This window comes from Barbus barbus, assembly GCF_936440315.1.
Source record: "Barbus barbus genome assembly, chromosome: 30".
Lineage (NCBI taxonomy): Eukaryota > Metazoa > Chordata > Actinopteri > Cypriniformes > Cyprinidae > Barbus > Barbus barbus.
Window position 1 is genome coordinate 19,701,140 of NC_136758.1, and position 21,886 is coordinate 19,723,025.

The 21,886-nt window shown below is 36.2% G+C and overlaps 1 protein-coding gene across 1 annotated transcript; it reads left to right on the plus strand.

The window, feature by feature from the left end:
* Positions 1-441: 441 nt before the first annotated feature.
* On the plus strand, positions 442-20,996 carry LOC306850585 (lysophosphatidylserine lipase ABHD12). Its single transcript, XM_079386282.1, has 14 exons — positions 442-547; positions 1,620-1,779; positions 11,541-11,662; positions 14,276-14,381; positions 15,354-15,473; positions 15,938-15,968; positions 16,444-16,489; positions 16,592-16,721; positions 16,904-16,941; positions 17,992-18,071; positions 18,171-18,253; positions 18,678-18,756; positions 19,340-19,467; positions 20,351-20,996. Exons 2-14 carry the CDS (start codon positions 1,622-1,624, stop codon positions 20,382-20,384), a joined length of 1,155 nt encoding a protein of 384 aa, XP_079242408.1. The 5' UTR covers positions 442-547; positions 1,620-1,621; the 3' UTR covers positions 20,385-20,996.
* The last annotated feature ends 890 nt before the right edge of the window (positions 20,997-21,886 follow it).

The window sequence follows — 21,886 nt, forward strand, 5'->3', positions numbered from 1 at the left end:
TAATCTGTTACACCATGGATAGAACATTTTCCCTGTTATTACGTTTTTTAATAAATAAATTTAAATTAAGGTCATAATAATAAATATATTAAATAAGGTTAGAGGGGGGATTGCCCTTCTACATCTACATAAAATATTTCTAATATATTTTCTTTGACATAGACTTAATAAAAATATAAAGAATAGGGATTTTTATTTTATAGAAAAAATAAAAAAATAAAATGTTCTATCTATCTATCTATCTATCTATCTATCTATCTATCTATCTATCAATCTATCAATCTATCTATCTATCTATCTATCTATTTTTTTTTTACATATTATAGCATAGGCCAATCTAATTTAATAATCTTCATATAGCCTACACCATCATTCATTCGAAAAAACGTGTCAACCACTTGGGAGTGTGGAAAGAAAAAGCTTGCACGCTCCTTCCGCTGCATTAATTGTTGTGTTTTGGTCACGTGAGAGGAAATGCACTGGAAAAATTTACTAGTCCACGCGTCCTGCCAAAACATCGACGATGAAATTCCATCATAATAAACAGGTTGGATTTTATGATTCATATAATACAGATTTCATGACTACAACTTCATATGCATGGACTCGGATACTTATACGAATGTTTTTATGCATTATTTTGATTATCGTGCTGTCACGTTGAGGCTGTTTTGGAAGTAATCTTCCCTAATATGTGCATTTATATTTTTACAAAATTTAAAATACAGTTTCCTGTATCCCTTTGCAGTTTAACTTGTACAGTATGTGTTTGTTTATTTTGATATGGGCAAGGGTGCGATGGTTTTGCTCGATAGTTAAACTATCACAGACCATTCGTGTTATTATATATTTAGCGCATGCACTAAATTACACCGAGAAAGAGGAAATCTAAGACTTATTTGTTTAAAACGTGGCAAGGCCACTTATTGTCTATAATTACACTGCAGCTGACATGTTTTAAGTGGCCCAGTATAGCAGGATGAGCAGGTTTGGTCTGTACGGAAGTAATCTCTATAGGACAAATGCGATGTTGCCAGATCTCTTTAAATAAATCGCTTAATTTTTTATGTTAGGTAACATTTTTACATGAAGAAAAAAAAACGTGCAGCGCCCTCTGGAGTTAGAAGTTAAGCATTAACTCTTGCTGCATACTTATAGAGATGTAATTAAAAAAATTTACATTACATGTTACAACCCAGAACTTTCCGCTGATCTGGCAACCCTACACTACACGATTTAACTGAACGAGAGAGGGCGCTACGGCTCTGTGTGATTGGTCGTTGGCGGAGCAGAGCGCTGTGTGATTGGCTGTTGAAGCGTCGGAGTGGGCTGAGCCGCTGTCTGTGATTGGCTGAGCGGAACCACGGAGGGGGGAGAGGCTGCGCTGAATCAGCTGGTCTCTGCAGATATCCGACTCCAGCAAAACAATGTAGGGAGAAAAAGTGCTGAATGTAACAATCGCCGGGAGGAGAAACACCGGGTCACACACACCGTCGCGGAACAACCGTTTTTTTCCCGCAGCTCTTCCGCTCGATTCAGCGAGGATACGCGCGGGACTGTAGTATAATACCTCCAGACTCATCTGTGTGTGTGTTTACCTGTGCTGTTTCACGTTTCAGTGATGCGAAAGCGAAAAGGCAGTGCAGACAATGACAGCTCGTTCACGGGTAACGTTACACTACTGGACGGCAGCTCCGATCTAAAGCAGTGCCACAAAAAGACAGACGCTGCTTCTGATCCAGGAGGTCCGGGGACAGCGATGGGGAGACGCTACAGGAGGTGAGACTGACAGCTGCCGCTGCACAGGTGGCACTGATGTTCTCTGGCTATATACCCGATTTTACCAGTATAAGTTTCTGGCAAGCTTGCAAAAACTTATCTTTGTGTTTTCAACTTGTACAGACCCAGTTTTAAACACAATCTAGCCGTATAATAACTTTTATTAACAATTCTGCATTAGTTCAAAATCAGTTCATAGTTAAAATTGGCAGGTAACTGTGTTATATATAAATGACCAGATGCATATATTCTACATTGACTCTTAAAGTTAAAAACCATGGCTCTGTGTTGTTTTTAAGTTATGCATTTTCAGCATCATCTAATGTATTTTCAACACACAGTCCTGTTTGATGCTTATTAATATATTACATGCATTCTTGTCAAATCCAAGTGGCTTGAAACTCTTTTGAGGCATGAAGCTGCATAGATTATTCTCTCTGATTGAATCACAGTCTCATGTGACTCTCTTGAGACTCTAAATAGTTAATTTAGGCTGTCCCAAACTAAATCAGCAACTTCTGGGTGGGGTGTGAAATGATTGTTTCATAGTATGGCAATCTTATGGCAGATGTGTGTAAGTTTGAAATATTTGTGCAAAGTTTAAAAACCATGTGAAGACTAAATAAGAGTTTTGTGGCCTGTCAACATCATTTAGCTTTAAAGCCATCTGTATGGTAATGTACTCTTAAAGTTCGGGAAAACCCAAAATATTGATGACTCATTTTGCACTAGGTTATTTGTTTATTTATTTATTTTTTATTAATATGGGACAAAACCATTAATATATCTTGTCTAAACTTATTGTTTCAGTAAAAAAAATTGTAAACACAAGAATGTCAGCTTTCTTGAGGTCTGATCTGCTTGTGGGAACTTTTTTCAGGCATTTTTTACTGTAAATTAATTTTTTAATTCAGATGACAAACCCTGAAATATGGTTTTATATTAACATTATATATACATCTGAGGTACAGTTGTCACAACAAGTATTGTGCTTTTTGAATAAAAAAAAAAAATCTCACGACCTTGTACATAGTAGCTCCTTTGCTTTAGTTCTGTCTCAATCGAGTGGAAAAATCTAGAAAGCCCTGTTTAGAGCCCATCGGAGGTCCCTTACATGCAAAGAGAGAGTTATTTTTCTAATGCATGGTTAAATGCTAAAGTGGAAGCAAGGTGATATCTTTTGTAGGTTTCCTCAAAGCAGAGCTGAGTCATACAATTCATGTTTTTACTGCTATATTATAAATAATGTAAGATTGCATCACTGTAGGAGGATGCATGGTGGGAACAGTCGTGTTCAGCTGTTGTCCAGGCATATTGTTGCACATGATTCATGTTTCAGCCACAATATTAGGCCTTAAATACAAAGGCTCTAGACACTTTTCCAGTTTGTTTGGTCTTGCCAAGGCTGAGTTTAAACAGGTGTATGTTTAGTGATGTCATTCTTCTCAGCCAGGGCTTGCTCTGCAGATCAAAGTGGGAGGAAGTTGGACATTCTGGTCCAGCAATATGGTGGTATAACATTGTACGCTCAGCAAAGAAATATTATGTACTGCCAGAACATGTTGCCAATTGGGATCCTGGAGAATTTCCCACAGATCAGTGCTTCTCAGCTGGTGGGGGTTGCAACCCCAAAATGCTTTTAAGATAACAGGATTGTATTAGGTTTCATGGTTGCCATGTCACATGGAAATAGTAACTGAGTGAATTGCGGTCAGTTAGAGACCTGTGTCTCATGTTTGCTTAATGTACACTACGATTCAAAAGAGTTTGAGAAAAAAAAATATATTGCTTTTATTCAGCAAGGGCGCATTAAATTGGTCAAAGTGGCAGTAAAGACATTTATAATGTTACAATATTTTCATGTATTTTTGATCAGATAAATGCAACCTTGGTAAGCACATGAGACTTCTTTTTAATAAATGGGCCTGAGCTGTTATATGCTCTATTTTATGTGATTTATAGTGGGATTTAGCTGTATGTGGAAACACTTACAGCTCTTAACTACAATATTGTTACATAATATTTCAGGTAGGGGCAACTGAGCTGATGTTACGAAACATTCCAGTATAACAAACCTGGAAAATGCCCTGTTAAATAAGACGTTGTTTGCCAAATTAGCATGAAACACTAGCAGGAAATGGTACTGTAAAATTCTACCATCACATCTCATTTGAACTGAAATGCTACTCTACTATTGCACTGTATCTGATGGCGCAGTAATCAGACTCTCCTCCGGTGCTGTGTGGGGTATTGGGTGCTGGAACCGGTCATGTGTCCGACACCGGAGCTGCCGCTGGTTAGTCTGGTTGCAGTGACCCTTGTGTGGCAGGCCGGGTTCAAGGTTAAAAGGGTCAGTTTAGCTTTAATTCACAGAATCTGTGAAATTAAATTAGCTGAAATCCCCTGTAAAATTCTGTATATCAAATGTTAAAGACAGCAGTAAATCGACAGTGACAGAAATAGACAATGATGGCACATTTAAATACATGTACCTGCTCTCTTTTTATTATCAACAGATGACTTAAAGTTAGCATGAAATGAAAATTCAGCATATCTCTTTTCTAAATTCATGTTATTGATTTTATTGTGAATGATTCATCCAAAAAGCATTTTATTTACATTTTTTAAAATGTCATAATTTTCTCTCTCAGTCCTTTTTTATTTTTGATTATCCGTTTCACCTGGATGTATGTGACAATATGGAAGAAAAGATCTGTTGCTATTTCTGTTTCATCAAGACTTTAAAAGCTAAAAGACAAAAACGTTTAAAAGCCACAAAATGTCAGTTTTGATTTGATGGGATCTTTTAAAATAGGTTGGTTTGTTGCATTCTCTTGTTCTTTAAGACATCCATTTAAAAGAGGGGTGGACTAGCCTTCAGCCTAAATAATGAACCCCTGCTTCCTTCTAAACCATGTCAGTTATACACTGCACATTTCAACCTGAAATTCTGGTCTGTTCTTACATTCTGGGAACAGGAGCTCTAGATCAAACATAGGCCCAAGAGGCATCTAATCGTGACAATTTGGTGTCTTATTTTAGCTCTTCTTGGGAAAGTGTGTCAGGTTTGATAGGAAAAATAAGTCTTGACAAGGTGTCATCCTCTGAAATCTTTTTTTAGATTTCAGGAGGACTGAAAACATATCTTGACAATAACTTATCTTGAGAAATAAATCGAGGGTGTGTTAATGTAGTGAAGTTGCTGTGAGGTCACCTTGGGCAACTAGTCATCTAATATCCACTAGTTCAGTCAGTTTTTCTGTTCTATTGCTGTAGTTAGCATGGTAACAGTGTGCTGTGATTTCACTGTTACACAGTTTGCACCTTCTCAGAGAAGATTTCACAGCCATACAAATGTTCACAAACAGTGCAAACCTCGATTCCCTCCATTAGATGAATCTTAAACCAAACCTTTGCAAGCTTCCTTAAGGTCAACTAGTCATTGAGGTACCCACCCATTTGTTGATATTGAATATAATTATGTAGTTTTCCACCGCTCTAAACTGGGTTGGTGGTGGTCCTTCCTGAGGCCGTTTGAAGGAGACTGATCTTTGGTCGAACAGAGCCATAACTAACTCTGGCATCTCTGTCAAAACTGCTCTTCTAAGCTCCGCTGAGTGGTCAGAGACACTCATTAGGATGAGTGAAAGAAGAGAAGAGTGTAAGGGAGGATGAAAGGAGCGAGGAAGGAAGTAGAGAGCCGGAGAGATAGCTCGTGTCTATCTCTTTTTTTATCCTTAGGAGTGCAGTGTCTACAGTTTCATGTATCCTTCGCATGTCTGTTTTGCCTTATCTGATTCCATTTACATAATTATTACATAGTTCGATACGAGGGCAGAATGTGTGCCATGCAATTCCAGATCAGCTGTTGTTTAAAGACAACAGGAAATACTTTCTTAATAAATGTCTTTGATCATGTTTGTGAATATTATTTTAAATGTTATGTTGTTTTCAGTTTCCGATGCCTTTATATAAATTCTCTGATTCACGTCTTGATTCATTTATTCCAAGAACCGAAGTATTCAGTAAGAGGGGAATTACCACTGTAAAGCTAGTTTCCCCTGTAAATATGTCACATTACCAAAGTTAAATGCATTATGAATGCCATTTCATTTTGTCTAACAGGGGAAACTATCAGAGTACTTCCTGTATTATGTTATCAGAAGACACCGATTTTTGCTGTGTTAAAAGCAGGAAGCATTAGAGTCCTCTTCCTCCCTCAAACTGTGTTACCAGAACTCGGTTTCTCAGTGTCTCTTAGAGAGTCTGGTCCGTCAGACCTGTCATAATCTATTACATGTAGCTGTAGCTGCAGGTTTTTGAAAGTGCTCTGCTTTTCTCTACTTCTACTGCTTCTTCTTGATCATCTTCTTTCTGCACAGTTTAACCAATGATTGTAAACCTGTCCTGGTCTCACATCTAATCCTTTTTTACATTTTTGTTATGAAAATCTGATGTTTTCTGAAATAGAGACAGGTTTTTATTTTTTTGCGAGTTTTTTGGGGTATGTCTGCTTCACAATAAGTAATTGAGAAAAGCTATTTTAATGGGCAAACTTGTCACCCTCACCTTGTGGGGGCTTTGAATTCCAACGGAAAATGGATATGTATGTTTAAATTTAGGTCAGATGTCCAGATATGTATCTGATTCACTGTCAAACCACATTTGGAAGTGGCTCAGAATGTATGCAAAAAAGCTGATGTTTGTGGAACAATATCAGATCTATGTTAGATGCTAAAAAATTCTTCCCAACCCCAACCTTCTCAATGTTAGTGTTTCTAGCTAATTATTTGTTAGTGTTTTAACTACTGATCTGTTAGCATTATGCAATATAATGTAAAAATATTTATGTTCTTAACTCCGTCCAGACGTTTTTTTGGCAGTCAGGGCTTTGGCCGCTAATTGATCATGGTCATTGATAGAGCTAGTATTTGGCAGTCGGTGCTCTACAGCCATACCAGGATATTTGGGACATTGATCCGGGCATCTGCAGCTAAGAGCTCTAAAAGCATATCCTATGCCAACGTCTGCCACTTAGAAGCTGTTGTCTGGTACCCGCAGACATGAGGCAAGCCTGTGGCGTCAGACAGAAAGAGAAGGAAGAGACAAAAAAAGTTTTCCTGTGATGTTTTCAAGTGGAAGTGATCTAACTGCAACTTTCAAGATCAGAGTAATATGCTGGTTTTATTTGGTCTTAAAAGATACGTTTGAATCTAACTCCCATGAGATGTGTCAAAAACAAGTCTTAGGAGAACTTAACCTGAATTTCTTTCTTCTGTGGAATACAAAAGAAGATATATTGATACAGTATTTTTTGTCCATACAGAGAAAATCACTGGGATCTAATAGTTGTATTGTAGAATGGGTATGAAATGTTTTTTTTAGGTTGTTTCTTGCATACTTCAGTGTTCTTGCATAATTCAATTAATCCTAAAGTAGGCTTATCATTCAGTACAGCAGGATCTTACTGCCTGTCTGCTCTGGTAATACACAGAATTATGCATCTGTTCTTTGCCAAATACGCTGACCTGAAAATGACCCAATCATTCATTCATGTAGAATCAGACGTGCATTTAGGGTCTAATTGTTCCTGCATGGTTAATGCCAGGTATATGCAATTACACTAAAATGGCTAAATAGTAGTCAAACAACTGCTTAGTTTTATTGGTTGAGCATTGATGATGTCACAGTAGGCTTCAGATTGACTAAGGAAATGGAGTGAGGGGGAATTCTCTTTTATAAATTCTGAATTAATTGCTAATGGGTTATTAATAGGTTAATAGGTAACTACGATGGTCTTCTCAGAGTTTGATGTCTTCATAAATATGGTATGAAGACTGCTGCCAATTTGCGAATTCTGAATAAACTCATTAGTGGTTTTTAAAGTTTTAAGAGCTCGTCTCTATTTTAAGATGCATGCCCTTGACTTGGTGATTTCAGAGTGTGTTTCTGAATGTTGTGGTGTATGAGTGTTTGGGTGTGTAGGAGTAGTGTGTAGGAGGTTATTATTTTTAGAGAGTTGCATCCTGTCAAATACAGAGACTGACACACACAAACACACACAAATGGAAGTAAATGACCAAGGAGGTGCACTAGAACAGAACCAAAACGCTCAAATTACAAAGTTAATCAGCACTGAAAAATGAATCAGTGCAGTGATTCATGATACATGTTATGCTTTAAGACATGATTGTAAACTGAGTAAACCTTCCCATCTCTCCACGCACAGTACTGTTCAGAAATTTGGGGTTAGTAAGATTTTTTTCCTTTTTCTGAAAGAATTGTGTTCTGCTCACAAAGGCTACATTCATTTGAAATATTCTAATAATTAATATATTTTTAAAATGTAATTTATTCATGATCTGGAAAAGTCAGTGTCACATGATCCTTCAGAAAATATACTAATTTGGTGTTCAAAATTTCTTATTATTATTAGTGTTGAAAATGGTTGTGCTGCTTAATATTTCTGCAGAAATGGTAACACATTTTTAAAGATTCTTTGATTTGAATAGGAATTTCAATAGAACAGCATTTATTTCAAAGCCTTTACCGTCGCTATTAATAAATATATGCATCTATGCTGAATAAAAGTATTAGTTTCTTAAAAAAATAAAAACTGGCTGACCGGTAGTGTACAAGCACATCTGTATGCTACAGTATATTATGTGTGTAATATGTTTCATTTCATTCAATATATGAACAAACTTTCTGTTATCCAATCTGTTAAATATATTTCTGTTAATATTTTTTGACCAATATTTTTAGCCTGTTTTCTCTCATTCCTTCCCATCTTTTTGCTGGATGCACTAGTCAGAAACACTCTGTCCCAGTGCAGTCTGGACTCCTGATGACCAGACAGCCGTAATAATGCCCATATGGCATTGGATCCGCATGACTTAACATATTAGTGTTACCCTGAAGGTATTGAAGCTCTGGTTCGGACGCTCTGTGCAGATATGTACCTGCAAAAACAGTGTACAAGCACAGAACTGCACAATCTTATAACCTAACCAGCCACATAAACACATAAATGGCTTATTGTACTGGATGCAAAAGTATATATCAACATCAAGTTTATGCACACGCACACACACAAACAGCATGAGTCTCAGTGCAGCCTGTGTGTGCTGTATTTAGCTCTGCTGTTGCACAGTAGTCTTGCTCTCTTTCTCTTTATCGCAATCATCTTGCACTCTCACTTACAAGCAGAAACTCTCACACACACCACATGGACACACACACACACACTCAGATCAAACCTTCTGTGACTCACTGCCAGGTGACCATACCGTCTTATCTCTGCAGGGAACTCAAGATCAGCCGCCTGCTGCATTAATCACCTGGAATAAGTATAATACAAGTTACAAGTGCAGTTAGAGATATGGGTTATTGGTTATTTGCATGCTGACACATTGATATGTGGGTCTGAGTTCTCTATACTCTTCTTCCACCATTTCCTGTCTTCTTTCTACTACTCGTTTAAACGGAGAAAACAATTTATTCTTTTTAGTTTGTTCCAATTGTTTACATTATAAATTGAAATTCTGACCTATCTTTAGTTCTTCATGTTTAGGTACAGTATTAGTTGATCAAAGTGAGCAGGTGTACTCTGAAGGAGTCAGAGGAAAGGTCGTACTAGGGATGTTAAATGCCATGGTGGAACTGATCCAGGGTCAGCCGGATCAAACAGGATGCTCAGCTTTGGCTCACTTCCTGGATTATTGCTTTTACTCCTCTTTCACCCTGTCTGGGACATTCTCTATCTTCTTCATGTCCTGTCTTTGCTGACTCTCTCAGTTCTGAATTATTAATAGTTTTAGGAATATTCTCGAGGTTTCATATGACTGCACCTTTATGGTTGCCATTTACCGTGAAGAAACTAAAGTGTATACAGCATATACACTGCTGTTTAAAGAAGTTTCTTATGCTTAAGCATTTATTTTATTAAAATACTTGGTAAAAAAAGTAATATTGTAAAATATTAGTATGTTTTGAAATGTTTTATTTCTGTAATGCGCAGTTGAATTTTCAACATCAATTTCTCCAGTCTTCATTGTCACATGATCCTTCAGAAATCACTGTAATATGCTAATAGGGCAGTCATGGCCTAATGGATTGAGAGTCGTACTTGTAACCCAAAGGTCGTGGGTTCGAGTCTCTGGTCCGGCAGGGATTGTTGGTGGGGGGAGTGAATGTCCAGCGCTCTCGACTGAGGTGAGACCCTTGAGCAAGGCACCGAATCCCCAACTGCTCCCCGGGCGCCGCAGCATAAATGGCTGCCCACTGCTCCGGGTGTGTGTTCACAGTGTGTGTGTGTTCACTGCTGTGTTTGTGCACTTGGATGGGTTAAATGCAGTCCACAAATTCCGAGTATGGGTCACCATACTTGGCCACACGTCACGTCACTTCACTTTCACTTTCTTTCACTTTTTAATTTGGTGCTCAGGAAACATTTATTACTATCAATGTTGAAAACAGTTGTGCTCCTTAGTAGGGCTGTGCAATTAATCGAATTCGATTATCGATTTTAGGCCTAGCTTGTCAGAGAACTACGGCTCTGTGTAGTATCTGAAAGCAGCCGATGGCGATTTACTACTAATCACGAAACCGGCTTTACTGACGAGATGCGCATGATAATCAAATTCAATTAATTGCACAGCACTGCTCCTTAGTATTTTTGTGGAAACTATTATACAATTTTACATAAATATAATATGTATGAGAGAGCTTGCATGTGTATACCTGTGTGTGTGTGTGTGTGTGTGTGTGTGTGTGTGTACGTGCGTGTTTTTGTGACATGAGGACACAAATTTGTATAATGACATGGGTATGACATAGGTATTACAAGGAGAAGGTGATTAATGAGGACATTTCCCCATGTCCCCGTATTTCAAAAGGCTTATAAATCATACAGAATGAGTTTTTTTGAGAAAGTAAAAATGCAGAAAGTTTCCTGTAAGGGGTAGGTTTTGGTGTAGGGCAATAGAAAATACGGTTTGTACAGTATAAAAACCATTACACCTATGGAATGTCCCCACAATTCACAAAAACAAATGTGTGTGTGTGTGTGTGTATGTGTTAGTACCTGAGTGTTTAAGTAATCCCCTGCTCATGAGTTGGGTTGGAAAAGTTCCTTATGCAGGTTAAGGAAATGAAACAAGCTTAACAAAGCAGCTTTTCACCACAAACCTCCTAGAATCGGAAAGGCACACTTTAATTTGTATATTAGGCACACGCAAACAAGTACAGTAGAGCTCAGGGCAGTAAGTCAGACAGGGTGAGTTTGTTCCACTCAGTGATCTCTTGCTTTCTCTCTAATTTTAATCATGACACTTTATACTCCCGGCACAATCTAGAGGTCACTGCTGGCTGCAAAATAGTAGATGCAGACTGTCTGATCTCTGAGTGTGAGAGAGACCGAGAGAGGACGGGCTATGTTATGAGGACCGTTAACCCTTCAGTTCAAAAGAGAAGAGCATGTCTGAAAACATTCCCAAATGAACACTTTTGTTCACATCTTGTACTTACACATGACAAACCTTCCATGTGATTTTCATTAAAAAACAATTTAATATTGCCATAATATATGCTTCAACTGTCTAATGTCTTTCAGCCGATTGAATTTGAGAGAATGTTGATCTTAACCATTCACTGCATGTCTTGTTGAATAGGACAAAATACTGATTTAATTATTACTTTATTTACTATGTGTGTTAAATTAATCCGTATTTTATGTAACCAGTTCTTCTCTGTGTCTGCAGGGGTGGTCTGATATGGAGGCTAAGGAGGATACTGATCTGGCTGTTGGGAATCTACATTGCCATCCCATTTATCATCAAAGTCTGTCCATCAATACAAGCAAAATTAGTATTTTTAAACTTTGGTGAGCATTTGCAACCAATTTTTATTTAACTGGAGAATATTTTGGCCAAACATTGTGTGTAAACATTGATATGTATGCCAGTGTTTATATACTTTGGCATTCAGACATGTCAGAGTTATTAAAGGTTTTCTTTTTTTTTTTCATGGACATATTTTTGTTATCTTTGACTAGTGACTTGGTCAGTCTTAGTAAACTTATGTCAGTGTTTTTAGCACTTTGAACATTTAATCTAGTCTTTATAAATATTTGTGAGTGTCTTTGTTAAATTTGACAAGTATTTAGGCCTATCTTTGTAAACTACTGATTTATTTAGATTATTTACGTTTTAGTTAATATATATTTTTTTAATTTTGACTATCTAGCCTGACCTGTTTAACCTTTTATATTTAGACCAGTCATTTTGCCATTTGCATTTTGTTTATTCAGGCTAAACTGCCATGTAAATTGTCATTATTTTGGATTTACCGTATTTCCTGTTGATTTTTTAAATTTAATACTGTAACATGAGTCAGTTTCTATAATTTTCTGCTGCTGCATATGTAGTGAAAGGAAGAGCTTAGGGCGTTTAGCCTCAAGGGAAATGTAGTATCCAAGGAGATTGTTACTCTGCATTTTTCCCTGTGAAATATTCAACACGCTCAGAACAATTCTTAGACACATCCAGCACGCTTTTGTATTCAAGATATAATAACTGCACACTGTAGCAGAAAATTAGTAAAGAAACTTTCCGGTTGCTCACGTTTGTAACAATGTGAAAGTTTTTACGGTCACTTTTGATCAATATAATGACCAACATTCTCTACTTTGTCCATAAGAACTAGTGCCTCAGCACCTGTTTTGCAATATAAATGTCTTTTGGTTAAAGTGATGTCCATCACAGAACAGAATCTGCTAGACCTTGTGACATTTAATAAGACATTTTGAAACATTAAAGTTTGATGTACAGTTGCCGTTTGCATCTATCAAACAAAGCCATCATTCATCCATCAGTCCAGATAAATGCCCACTCTGTTTGCTGCTGAGGTCCTGTCTCATTTCAGCAGCCTCTCACACACGCCTCTCAGTTTTATCAGATAATTCCTATGTTGTCACAGATATTAGTCATGTTCTGTGGTGTTTTGGGCTGATGTTAGCATTAGCATTGTCAGCAGTGACACACTGTTTCTGTCAGCTGATGTGTTTCGCCACACTAGATTGTGCTTCGGTTTGCAGTCTGAGCTAATATGGACAAAATGTGTGTAAAAGTGTGACTGTAAGCATCCACATGTCTGCTGTAATCAGAGAGAAATCTGTCTCCTGAGAAAGCTTGTGGCACACTTTCGGTTCTTAAACTTAATGTTAGTCAGGTTTTTTTTTTTTTTGTCGCAAAAACAGTCATAATTTAAATTTGCATGACTGTTTCAAATTCTCTGACCAGACATGGCAGTTTGAAGAATTTACCAGCATGATAACTTTATTTGTAATTTAAATGTTCTTTAATATTATAAACACTTTTGTTATTTCGTCAAGGTGTATCTTTATTGAAGAGAATGTAAAATCTCACCCATCTTAAATCTCATCAGGAGCTGACTGAACTGTATTTTACAGAACATCTTTACACTTTTTAGCGTTGTACAGAACGTCATGTGCTTTGTGTCAAATTAGAATTGATAATTACAGTAGAATTGAGCAATTTTTAAGCGTATCTTTTATGACCGCTGTATGTACCTACTGATAAAAATTTTGGTGTCTGTGAATTTAAAAAAAAATGTTTTGGAAAGAAGTAATTTCTGCTCACCAAGGCTGCATTTATTTGAAAAACAGTAATACTGTGAAAATATCGTATTGTAATATGTGACCCTGGAGCACAAAACCAGTCTTAAGTCGCTGGGGTATATTTGCAGCAATAGCCAACAATACCTTGTATGGGTCAAAATGATACATTTTTATTTTATGCCAAAAATTAGTTGGATATCAAGTTCCATGAAGATATTTTGTACATTTCCTACTGTAAATATATCAAAACTTAATTTTTAATTAGTAATATGCATTGCTAAGCACTTCATTTGGACAACTTTAAAAGCGTTTTTTTTTTTCCTCAATAGTTGGAAATGTCATTTATTCAGCTTTCAGATTACGTATAAATCTAAATTTCAAAAAATTGACCCTTATATTGTAAAATGTCATTTATTTCTGTGAGCTGAATTTTCAGCATTCATTACTCCAGACTTCAGAGTCATATGATCCTTCAGAAATAATTCTAATATGTTGATTTGCTGCTCAAGAGCATTTATTATTATCAATTTTAATAACACTTGTCAAACAGTTGTGCTGCTTTGTGGGAACCATGATACATTTTTTTCTGGATTTGTTGAAAAGAATAGCTTTCATTTTAAATATAAATCTTTTGTAACCTTATAAATGTCTTTCCTGTCATGTTTGATCAATTTATTGCATCCTTGCTGATTAAAAGTATTAATTTAAAAAATTACAATTTTATAATTGAAATACAATAACTTTATCCATCCCATCAATTCCCGATGGAAAATACTTTTTTTACTCTACCTGTTTAACTCAGAAATACATTGGATTCAGTTTCATGTTGACTGGTATCTTTTTGTCTCTCTCTTTCAGTGCGAGTGCCGTATTTTATAGATTTGAAGAGACCACAGGATCAGGGCTTGAATCACACTCACAACTTTTACCTGCAGCCAGAGGAGGGAATCAACATTGGAGTGTGGTGAGAGCACAGACACAGATTACAGCTAAAATACAGACACAGTCTGGCCTGCCTCCACTCTTCATCTCTCTGCCTGTGCCTGTCTGTCTCTCTGTCCTCACGTTCTCTACCCTACAGGTTTCTGTCCCTCTTTATCTGCCTTATGGGCATGGCTGTCTTTCTGAAAGGCGTAGAAAAAGTGCTGCACTTATTGAAACATAGCCTATGGCCCAAAGTGTGTAAATCCGTGGTGACAGAGGACTGCAAGGGCCTGTGGCTGCTGGCCATTGGGTGTGAATGTGTGTGTGTTTGTGTTTGACTTTTACTGAGTAACAGTGGGAAGGGCCACATTAGCTTCCTGCAGCTGATGCTGTAGTTTTCTCTGCATAAATAAGCTTGTCTGTGCACTTGTCAGATTCAGTATTGATAATGAAGTCTTGGTGAAGTGAACAGTCCTAAAAGAATACGCTACTGTTCAAACGTTTGTTTTTTCCTTTTTTAATTCAGCAAGGATGTATTGAACTGATCTAAATTGGCAGTAAAGACATTTATAATGTTACTAAAAAGTCTATTTCAAATAAATGCTGTTCTTTTGAACTTTCAGAAGAATCCTAAACAAAATGTATCACGATTTTCCACGAAAATGTAACACAGCCTAACTGTTCTCAAAATTGCTGCTCAAGAAACATTTCTTATTATTATCAAATCAGCACATTAGAATGATTTTTGACATTACATTTTAATTAAAATATATTAAATTACATTTTAAAATATATTAAAATAGAAAACAGTTACTTGATATTGCAGTAATTTTTCACAATATTACTGTTTTTACTGTATTTTTGAACAAATAAATGCCTCATGAACAAGAGACAACCTCAAACTTTTGAATGCTACCATGTCTACTTACTGTCCTCTTTTTCACCATTTCATGTGTAGGAAGCAGTGTTGTAACAGCTGTGTATCTCTTTTGTATATCCTGTCATCTCTCAGGCACACAATACCTTCAGTGATGTGGAGGGAGGCTCAGGCAAAAGATGCTGAATGGTATGGCAAAAGCTTCGAGTCCAGTCATCCAGTCATCCTGTATCTCCATGGCAATGCTGGAACAAGGTACACAAACTCTCAGGGACCTCAGGGGATCAACACCACTTTATAAAACCAACTCGGTGTCAAAAATAATTCAGTGGGAGATAAGGCTGGAATGCACTTTTGCAGAATATACAGATTTTTGCCCCTGGCTGGAAGAGACAGGGGCCACAAGTCGTGTAATATATGATGTGCACAGATTGTGATTGTGTCCAGTCGTCGGAGATCAATCCTGTTTGATATTTTGAGCTGATTTTAGAAAACATGTTTCCTTTATTTGTCATGTGTGTTCTAGCAATAAGCCACATGTTTCTGTGTGAGTCTGTTGTGTTTGGAATGATTTGAAAGTCTGGTAGAATGTGATGCTCAGTCGGTTAATGTATGATGCCCAGTGTTTCCTCTGTAACCATTTTTGTTTTGAAAGATTTGCAGTTCATTGAATGCAGTTCTCTAGTCACTTTATTTAAGTGTGGTTGTGTGTGTTTCAGAGGAGGGGATCACAGAGTTCAGCTGTACAAGGTAAAACATTTGAATTTACGCTATCCTTCAAAAATTTGGGGTTAATAATTTTTTTTATGTGAAAGAAATCAGCAAAGAATTGCATTCAATTGAAAAAGTAGCAGTAATGTTACATAAGATTTATATTGATTTTGAGCACCAAATCAGCATATTAGAATAATTTCTGAAAGAGCAACATGTGACACTGAAGACTGGAGTAATGGCTGCTGAAAATTCTGATTCGCCATCACAGGAATAAATTACATTTTTAAATATATTTCAACAGAAAACAGTTATTTTAAATTGTAATAATCTTTGACAATATTACAGTTTTTACTGTATTTTTTGTCAAAGAAGTGCAGACTTGGTGAGCAAAATAAAACATAAAAAAAAAAAAAAATCTACCAATCCCAAATTTTGAAAGGTATTATACATTTAAGATTTGAAAGAACTCCATAATGTTAGACACTTTTTTTTAATCATCTTGTCTCTGCAGGTTCTCAGTTCCTTAGGCTACCATGTAGTCACATTCGATTATAGAGGTATGTTGGGAGTCAATTTTAATGCACTGTCCTATCATTCAAGTCAGAATCCCATTCCCAGTCTCGGAGTGAAGCACCATATGGGTTTGTTTATTTTTGCAGGTTGGGGGGACTCTGAGGGCAGCCCTTCTGAGAAAGGCATGACGTCAGATGCTCTCTTCCTCTACCAGTGGATAAAGCAGCGGATTGGCCAGAAGCCCCTGTACATCTGGGGTCACTCGCTCGGCACAGGGTGAGATGAACTCGCCTGAGCCATCTGAAAGAGCACTGTTGATGGTGTTCTTTTTTCTAGATGTGGATTTTCTAGTTCTTGGAATAACATTTTAGTTGTCCTTTGACATAAAGGAATTGATTGTGTAACTCCCTGTGGTATTTTTGAACTCTTGCTGATGCTGTACATTCCTGTTTTTCCAGAGTGGCCACTAACCTCGTGAGACGTCTGTGTGACAGGGGTACGTGAACATACATTCATGTGTTTTCTTATAGGTTGAGATGTTGCAACTGAAAACAAATAGTAGTCAGCAGTGTGAAAATACAGTTTAAAACCAAGCAGAAACTCCCAATAGTGGCTTTATCTGTAAGTGGCAAGCAACCATTTACAAATCACTTTGAATGCATGTATGAACACTGCCACCTAATTATTATTCATCAGAACTCATGCATAATGTCCCCAGAAGAAAAGCATAACCTTCTTGTGGATATGTCCCCACGAGGAAAATGTGATCATAAAGGGACTAAATAATGATCAGGATTTACACAGTCCTGGAAAATCTTGAAAATCCAAAAGTGAGATTTAAAAAAAAAAAGGTCATGGAAATTTCTATAGTCAATATACAGTACTTTTCAAAAGTTATTACTATCTTTTTTTTTTTTTTTTAAGAAATGAACACTTTGTTTATTAAAGATGCATTAAATTGAACAAAGAGAATGTTACAAAAATGTCTAATAAAAAAATAATAAGAAGAATTTAATAAGAAGACATTTATTGAGCACCAAATCAACATGTTAAGTTATAAAAGTGATTTTTAATCATCAAAAAAAATAAAATTGGATAAGTCCTGAAAAAGAAAGAGTTTAGGAATATTACATTTACATTTATTCATTTAGCTGACGCTTTTATCCAAAGCGACTTACAATTGCTATATATGTCAGAGGTCGCACGCCTCTGGAGCAACTAGGGGTTAAGTGTCTTGCTCAGGGACACATTGGTGTCTCACAGTGGATTCGAACCCGGGTCTCTCACACCAAAGGCATGTGTCTTATCCACTGTGCCATCACCACCCCACAATATAATTTCTTCGTTTCTTGTTAGTACATAAGCGTCGATTGTGTTGACGTTTCAGAAATAGACGAGCTTTCATAGGCCCTGTCTTAACTAGATTAAGAGTGAACTAATGTAATTGCCAAGCATTTCTAATCAGTCTTTAAGTTACATAAGCCTGTAGGTGAGCCACTGTTAAACATGAAGTTTGGATGCAGGCTTCCTTCCTTTGTGCTTACAGGAACACCCCCAGACGCCCTAATTTTAGAGTCACCCTTTACCAATATCCGAGAGGAAGCCAAGAGCCATCCCTTCTCTATGGTGAGAAATCAAGTTCCTGTTCAATCTCATATAGCCTATTGCCTTTGTGCAACAAATCAACATAACTAATCTTGAACATTTATATATTCATTTGAACAGGTTTACAGATATCTACCTGGCTTTGACTGGTTCTTCCTGGATTCTATAACTGCAAATGATATCCGATTTGCCAGTGATGAAAAGTAGGTTCTTATAGTCTTATATTTCTCTGTAAGTTTATGTGTGAGTGATTGTTTACTCTGTGTCCACCTACGAAGACTTTTGCGTGTTTATACAGCACGGTGTCCTTGCAGCTGTTTTGAGATAATCATCTCGGTTCTCTGTTCTGTAGCGTTTTCACATGCTAGCGATTTCATCTTCCTCTGAGAACTTGTTTTAGAAACAGAATTAATGTGCATATGTATAAATAGATCGCTTTAGTGTTCAGCCACATGTGGGCATTGATCCTTGAGTCATAGATGAAGTGATCATGTAATTCATTACACAAACCTCTAGTGGAAGGTCCTATATAAAAAAACAGATCTAAGTCCTGAATCTCTATAAGATCGTACATATTTTGAGTTTGGAGTATCTCAAACCACTGAATTGTGTCCGTTTGTCTCTTAGTGTCAACCACATATCCTGTCCGGTTCTGATACTGCACGCAGAAGATGACACAGTCGTACCTTTCCAGCTAGGAAAGAAGGTAAAACATTGGTGTCAGATAATGAGAGGGTTCGTTTAAAACTATAAGATGGATATTTCAGACTCTAAATTCAGATTGGATGAGCCATATTCAGAGCTATTGTAAAATGGCTGATAGGCTCATTATACTTGGACCACAATAATTTGATCGCTTGTTATGATGATGCTTGTGTTGGTAGATTTGACTGTTTTTAAGCACATATGGCATGTACGATTTTATTTTTTTTAATTAAACAACATTAAACAGGAATATTTTGACAATATACAAACACAATAATAAAAAGTTAGATTCAGAAAGAATCTAAACTTATAAACCATTCACTATAAACCATTGCTATCACTTTATTACTTTCATTAATATTATCAAACCTTATTGCACTTTATAAAATAAAACAACAATGCTACTCATAGCTAGTATAATAATAACTGTATTATTTATTAATAAATATTATTATTATTATTATCAGAACAAATTATTGCTATATATTATATATTGTAGCTGTCAATGCATTTTTTTTTTAAATGGTCTGTTCTTCTCTGTAGCAGTAGCAACAATAATAATAATAATAATATTTTATCCACAGCTATATGATTTGGCGGCTCAGAGCAAGAGTCTGAACAGTCATAAGGTTCAGTTCATCCCTTTCCCCAGCTCTCTGGGCTACAGACACAAGTTCATCTACAAGAGCCCACAGCTACCAAATATACTCAGGTGTGTACGCTTTACAAACTGCTGCTATTCATATTTTTCCCTCTGCTCAGTGCTGACAAAACAGTTTGGCTACATTCATCTTTTTATTCTGTTGGTTGGGAATACAAGCTATTTTTAGGATTGTGCCAGGTGGTGTAGTTTTTGCATTCTGCTCCAGGTCCCTGACCATCAGCTGTAACGATAGTAATTCAGACTGAAATCACAGTCTTTGTGTTCCAGTTTGTGCTGATACTGAACCAACAACCATGTCTGAATACTGATACGTATACGTTTTTATTTGAGATGGGGTTGTTTCTAATGATCTTTCAGGGAGGCAAATTACATTATAAGTAATAATGTTTAATTTTATAAAATCATTATTAATTCAGTTTAATTATCGTCAAATAAGATATAAAGTGTTATATTATATATATTATATAAAATAAAAAAACATTTGCACAATGAGTCCACAAATGAATTTGCATTAGACATCAATATACATTTTTGAAGACATTTTTTTCAATTAATTTTAACCAACTGGTTGCAAGGTCATTTTTACTGGATATATATAGTTCATCTTAATTTTGAACATTTATATTTGTTGTTTTATAATTGTAAATATACTAACTTTTCATGAAGCATTTTCTTGAAAAGTGTGCTTATTTTGTTTAAAGAGACAGTGGCACAGATGTTTAAACATCAAAATATTTAAGGGCCACTATATGTATTTAATGAAATTTATATGAATTTAAATGTATCTTTTTATTTAGTTTAATTGAACATTTATATTTTTTAGAAAAGTGTTGAAAACAGCAAAAATTGGTTGCATTAAAAAAGTTTCAGTTCCAACAGATGGGAATTTTAAGAAGTCTAATGTGTTGTTCTCTTTGTCTCTGTGTCTCAGTGATTTTCTCAGTGCGCCGCATCCTCACATGTAGTCAGGACCATTTCAGCCGGCTGCCCTCTCTCACACACTCTGTTAAACACACACACACACACACACACACACACACAAAATCTACATGATCTGCATGTTCTGCACTGTGTACATCATGTGTACAAGCACACACGAGCATGGACTGAAGACGCACCAGTACTTTTGCATTCCTTTGTTAACTTCAAATCTGGAGGAAGAAAGTTATCATCATTAAGAGAGTGACAGGGCTGGGTGATTTCTTATATCGCCTCCTGTTGCCATGGTAACAGATCTGAAGGGGCAGCTGGAGCACAAAATATGCAAAATAATATACAGATATGCACTTAAATAATGCTTAAGTCAACAACCCTCTTCAAAGGAGAGACGTTCTGATGAAGTTTTAGCGATGGCACTGCAAAGACCACACGAGGATTATGGTCAAAGGGACAAACAGGACAACATGCTATAATGATGTCATTGTCAGTGCTTGCTGACTGCAATTCACTCCTTTTTTTATGAACATATAACAATGACAATATCATGGACCTTATTTCAATTCTGAAATCCACTCAATGTGAACAGCAAGTTGTTTTAGGTTGAACTTGAATTGTGTATAATAAAATGTCTTTTCTTTTTTCTGTCTTTATTTTTCTTCCAATCATGATTTAAAGTGCAGAATTTTGTGCTGCTTGGCATTAAAACTCTGTGATATTTTTATGCGATGTTTTGTGTATCATGCTAATGCTGTTGTGTTTGGTTGGTGCAACTGAATGAGCTTTTGAAATGACATCACCCTCCCCAAATTGACAGATGTTTTATTATTGGTTGCTTAATACTAGTTTGCATGCCTGTTACTGGAAAAAAAAAAGATTGTTGCATAGTTAAAAGACAACAGAAAACTGTATGAAAAAATCCTTTTCTTTACTTGGTCATGTGGGTTACATATTTTCTTTGATCTTTATACTCTCACTTTGCACATTCCAAAAAATAAATAAGATTGATTATTACCATAATATGTTGAATACCAAAATCAAAAACCTTAGTGATAAATGTTAAAAGAATTACTTGATTTATTTGTATTATTACATTTAGTACCCAGAAGTCAAGAAGTCTTTTATGCTCACAGAGGCTGCTTTTTAATTGATCAGAAGTACAGTAAAAACTAATGTTGTTAAATATTATTACAATACCAGTTTTTTATTTAATATATTTTCAAATGGAATTTATTCCTGTGATGGGAAATCTGAATTTTCAGCATTATTACTCCAGTCTTCAGTGTCACATGGTCCTAATCATTCTAACATGCTGATCTGGTGCTCAAAAACATTTTTTATTATTATTAATATTTTTGGTGGAAACCTTTATGCCTTTTTCAGCATCCTTTGATTAATGCTTTTTTGAAATAGAAATGCTTGGTAACATTATAAATGTCTTTACTCTCACTTTTGATCAATTTAATGCCTCCTTGTTGAACAATATTAATTTCTTTCAAAAAAATCTTAATGGCCCCAAAATTTGGAATTT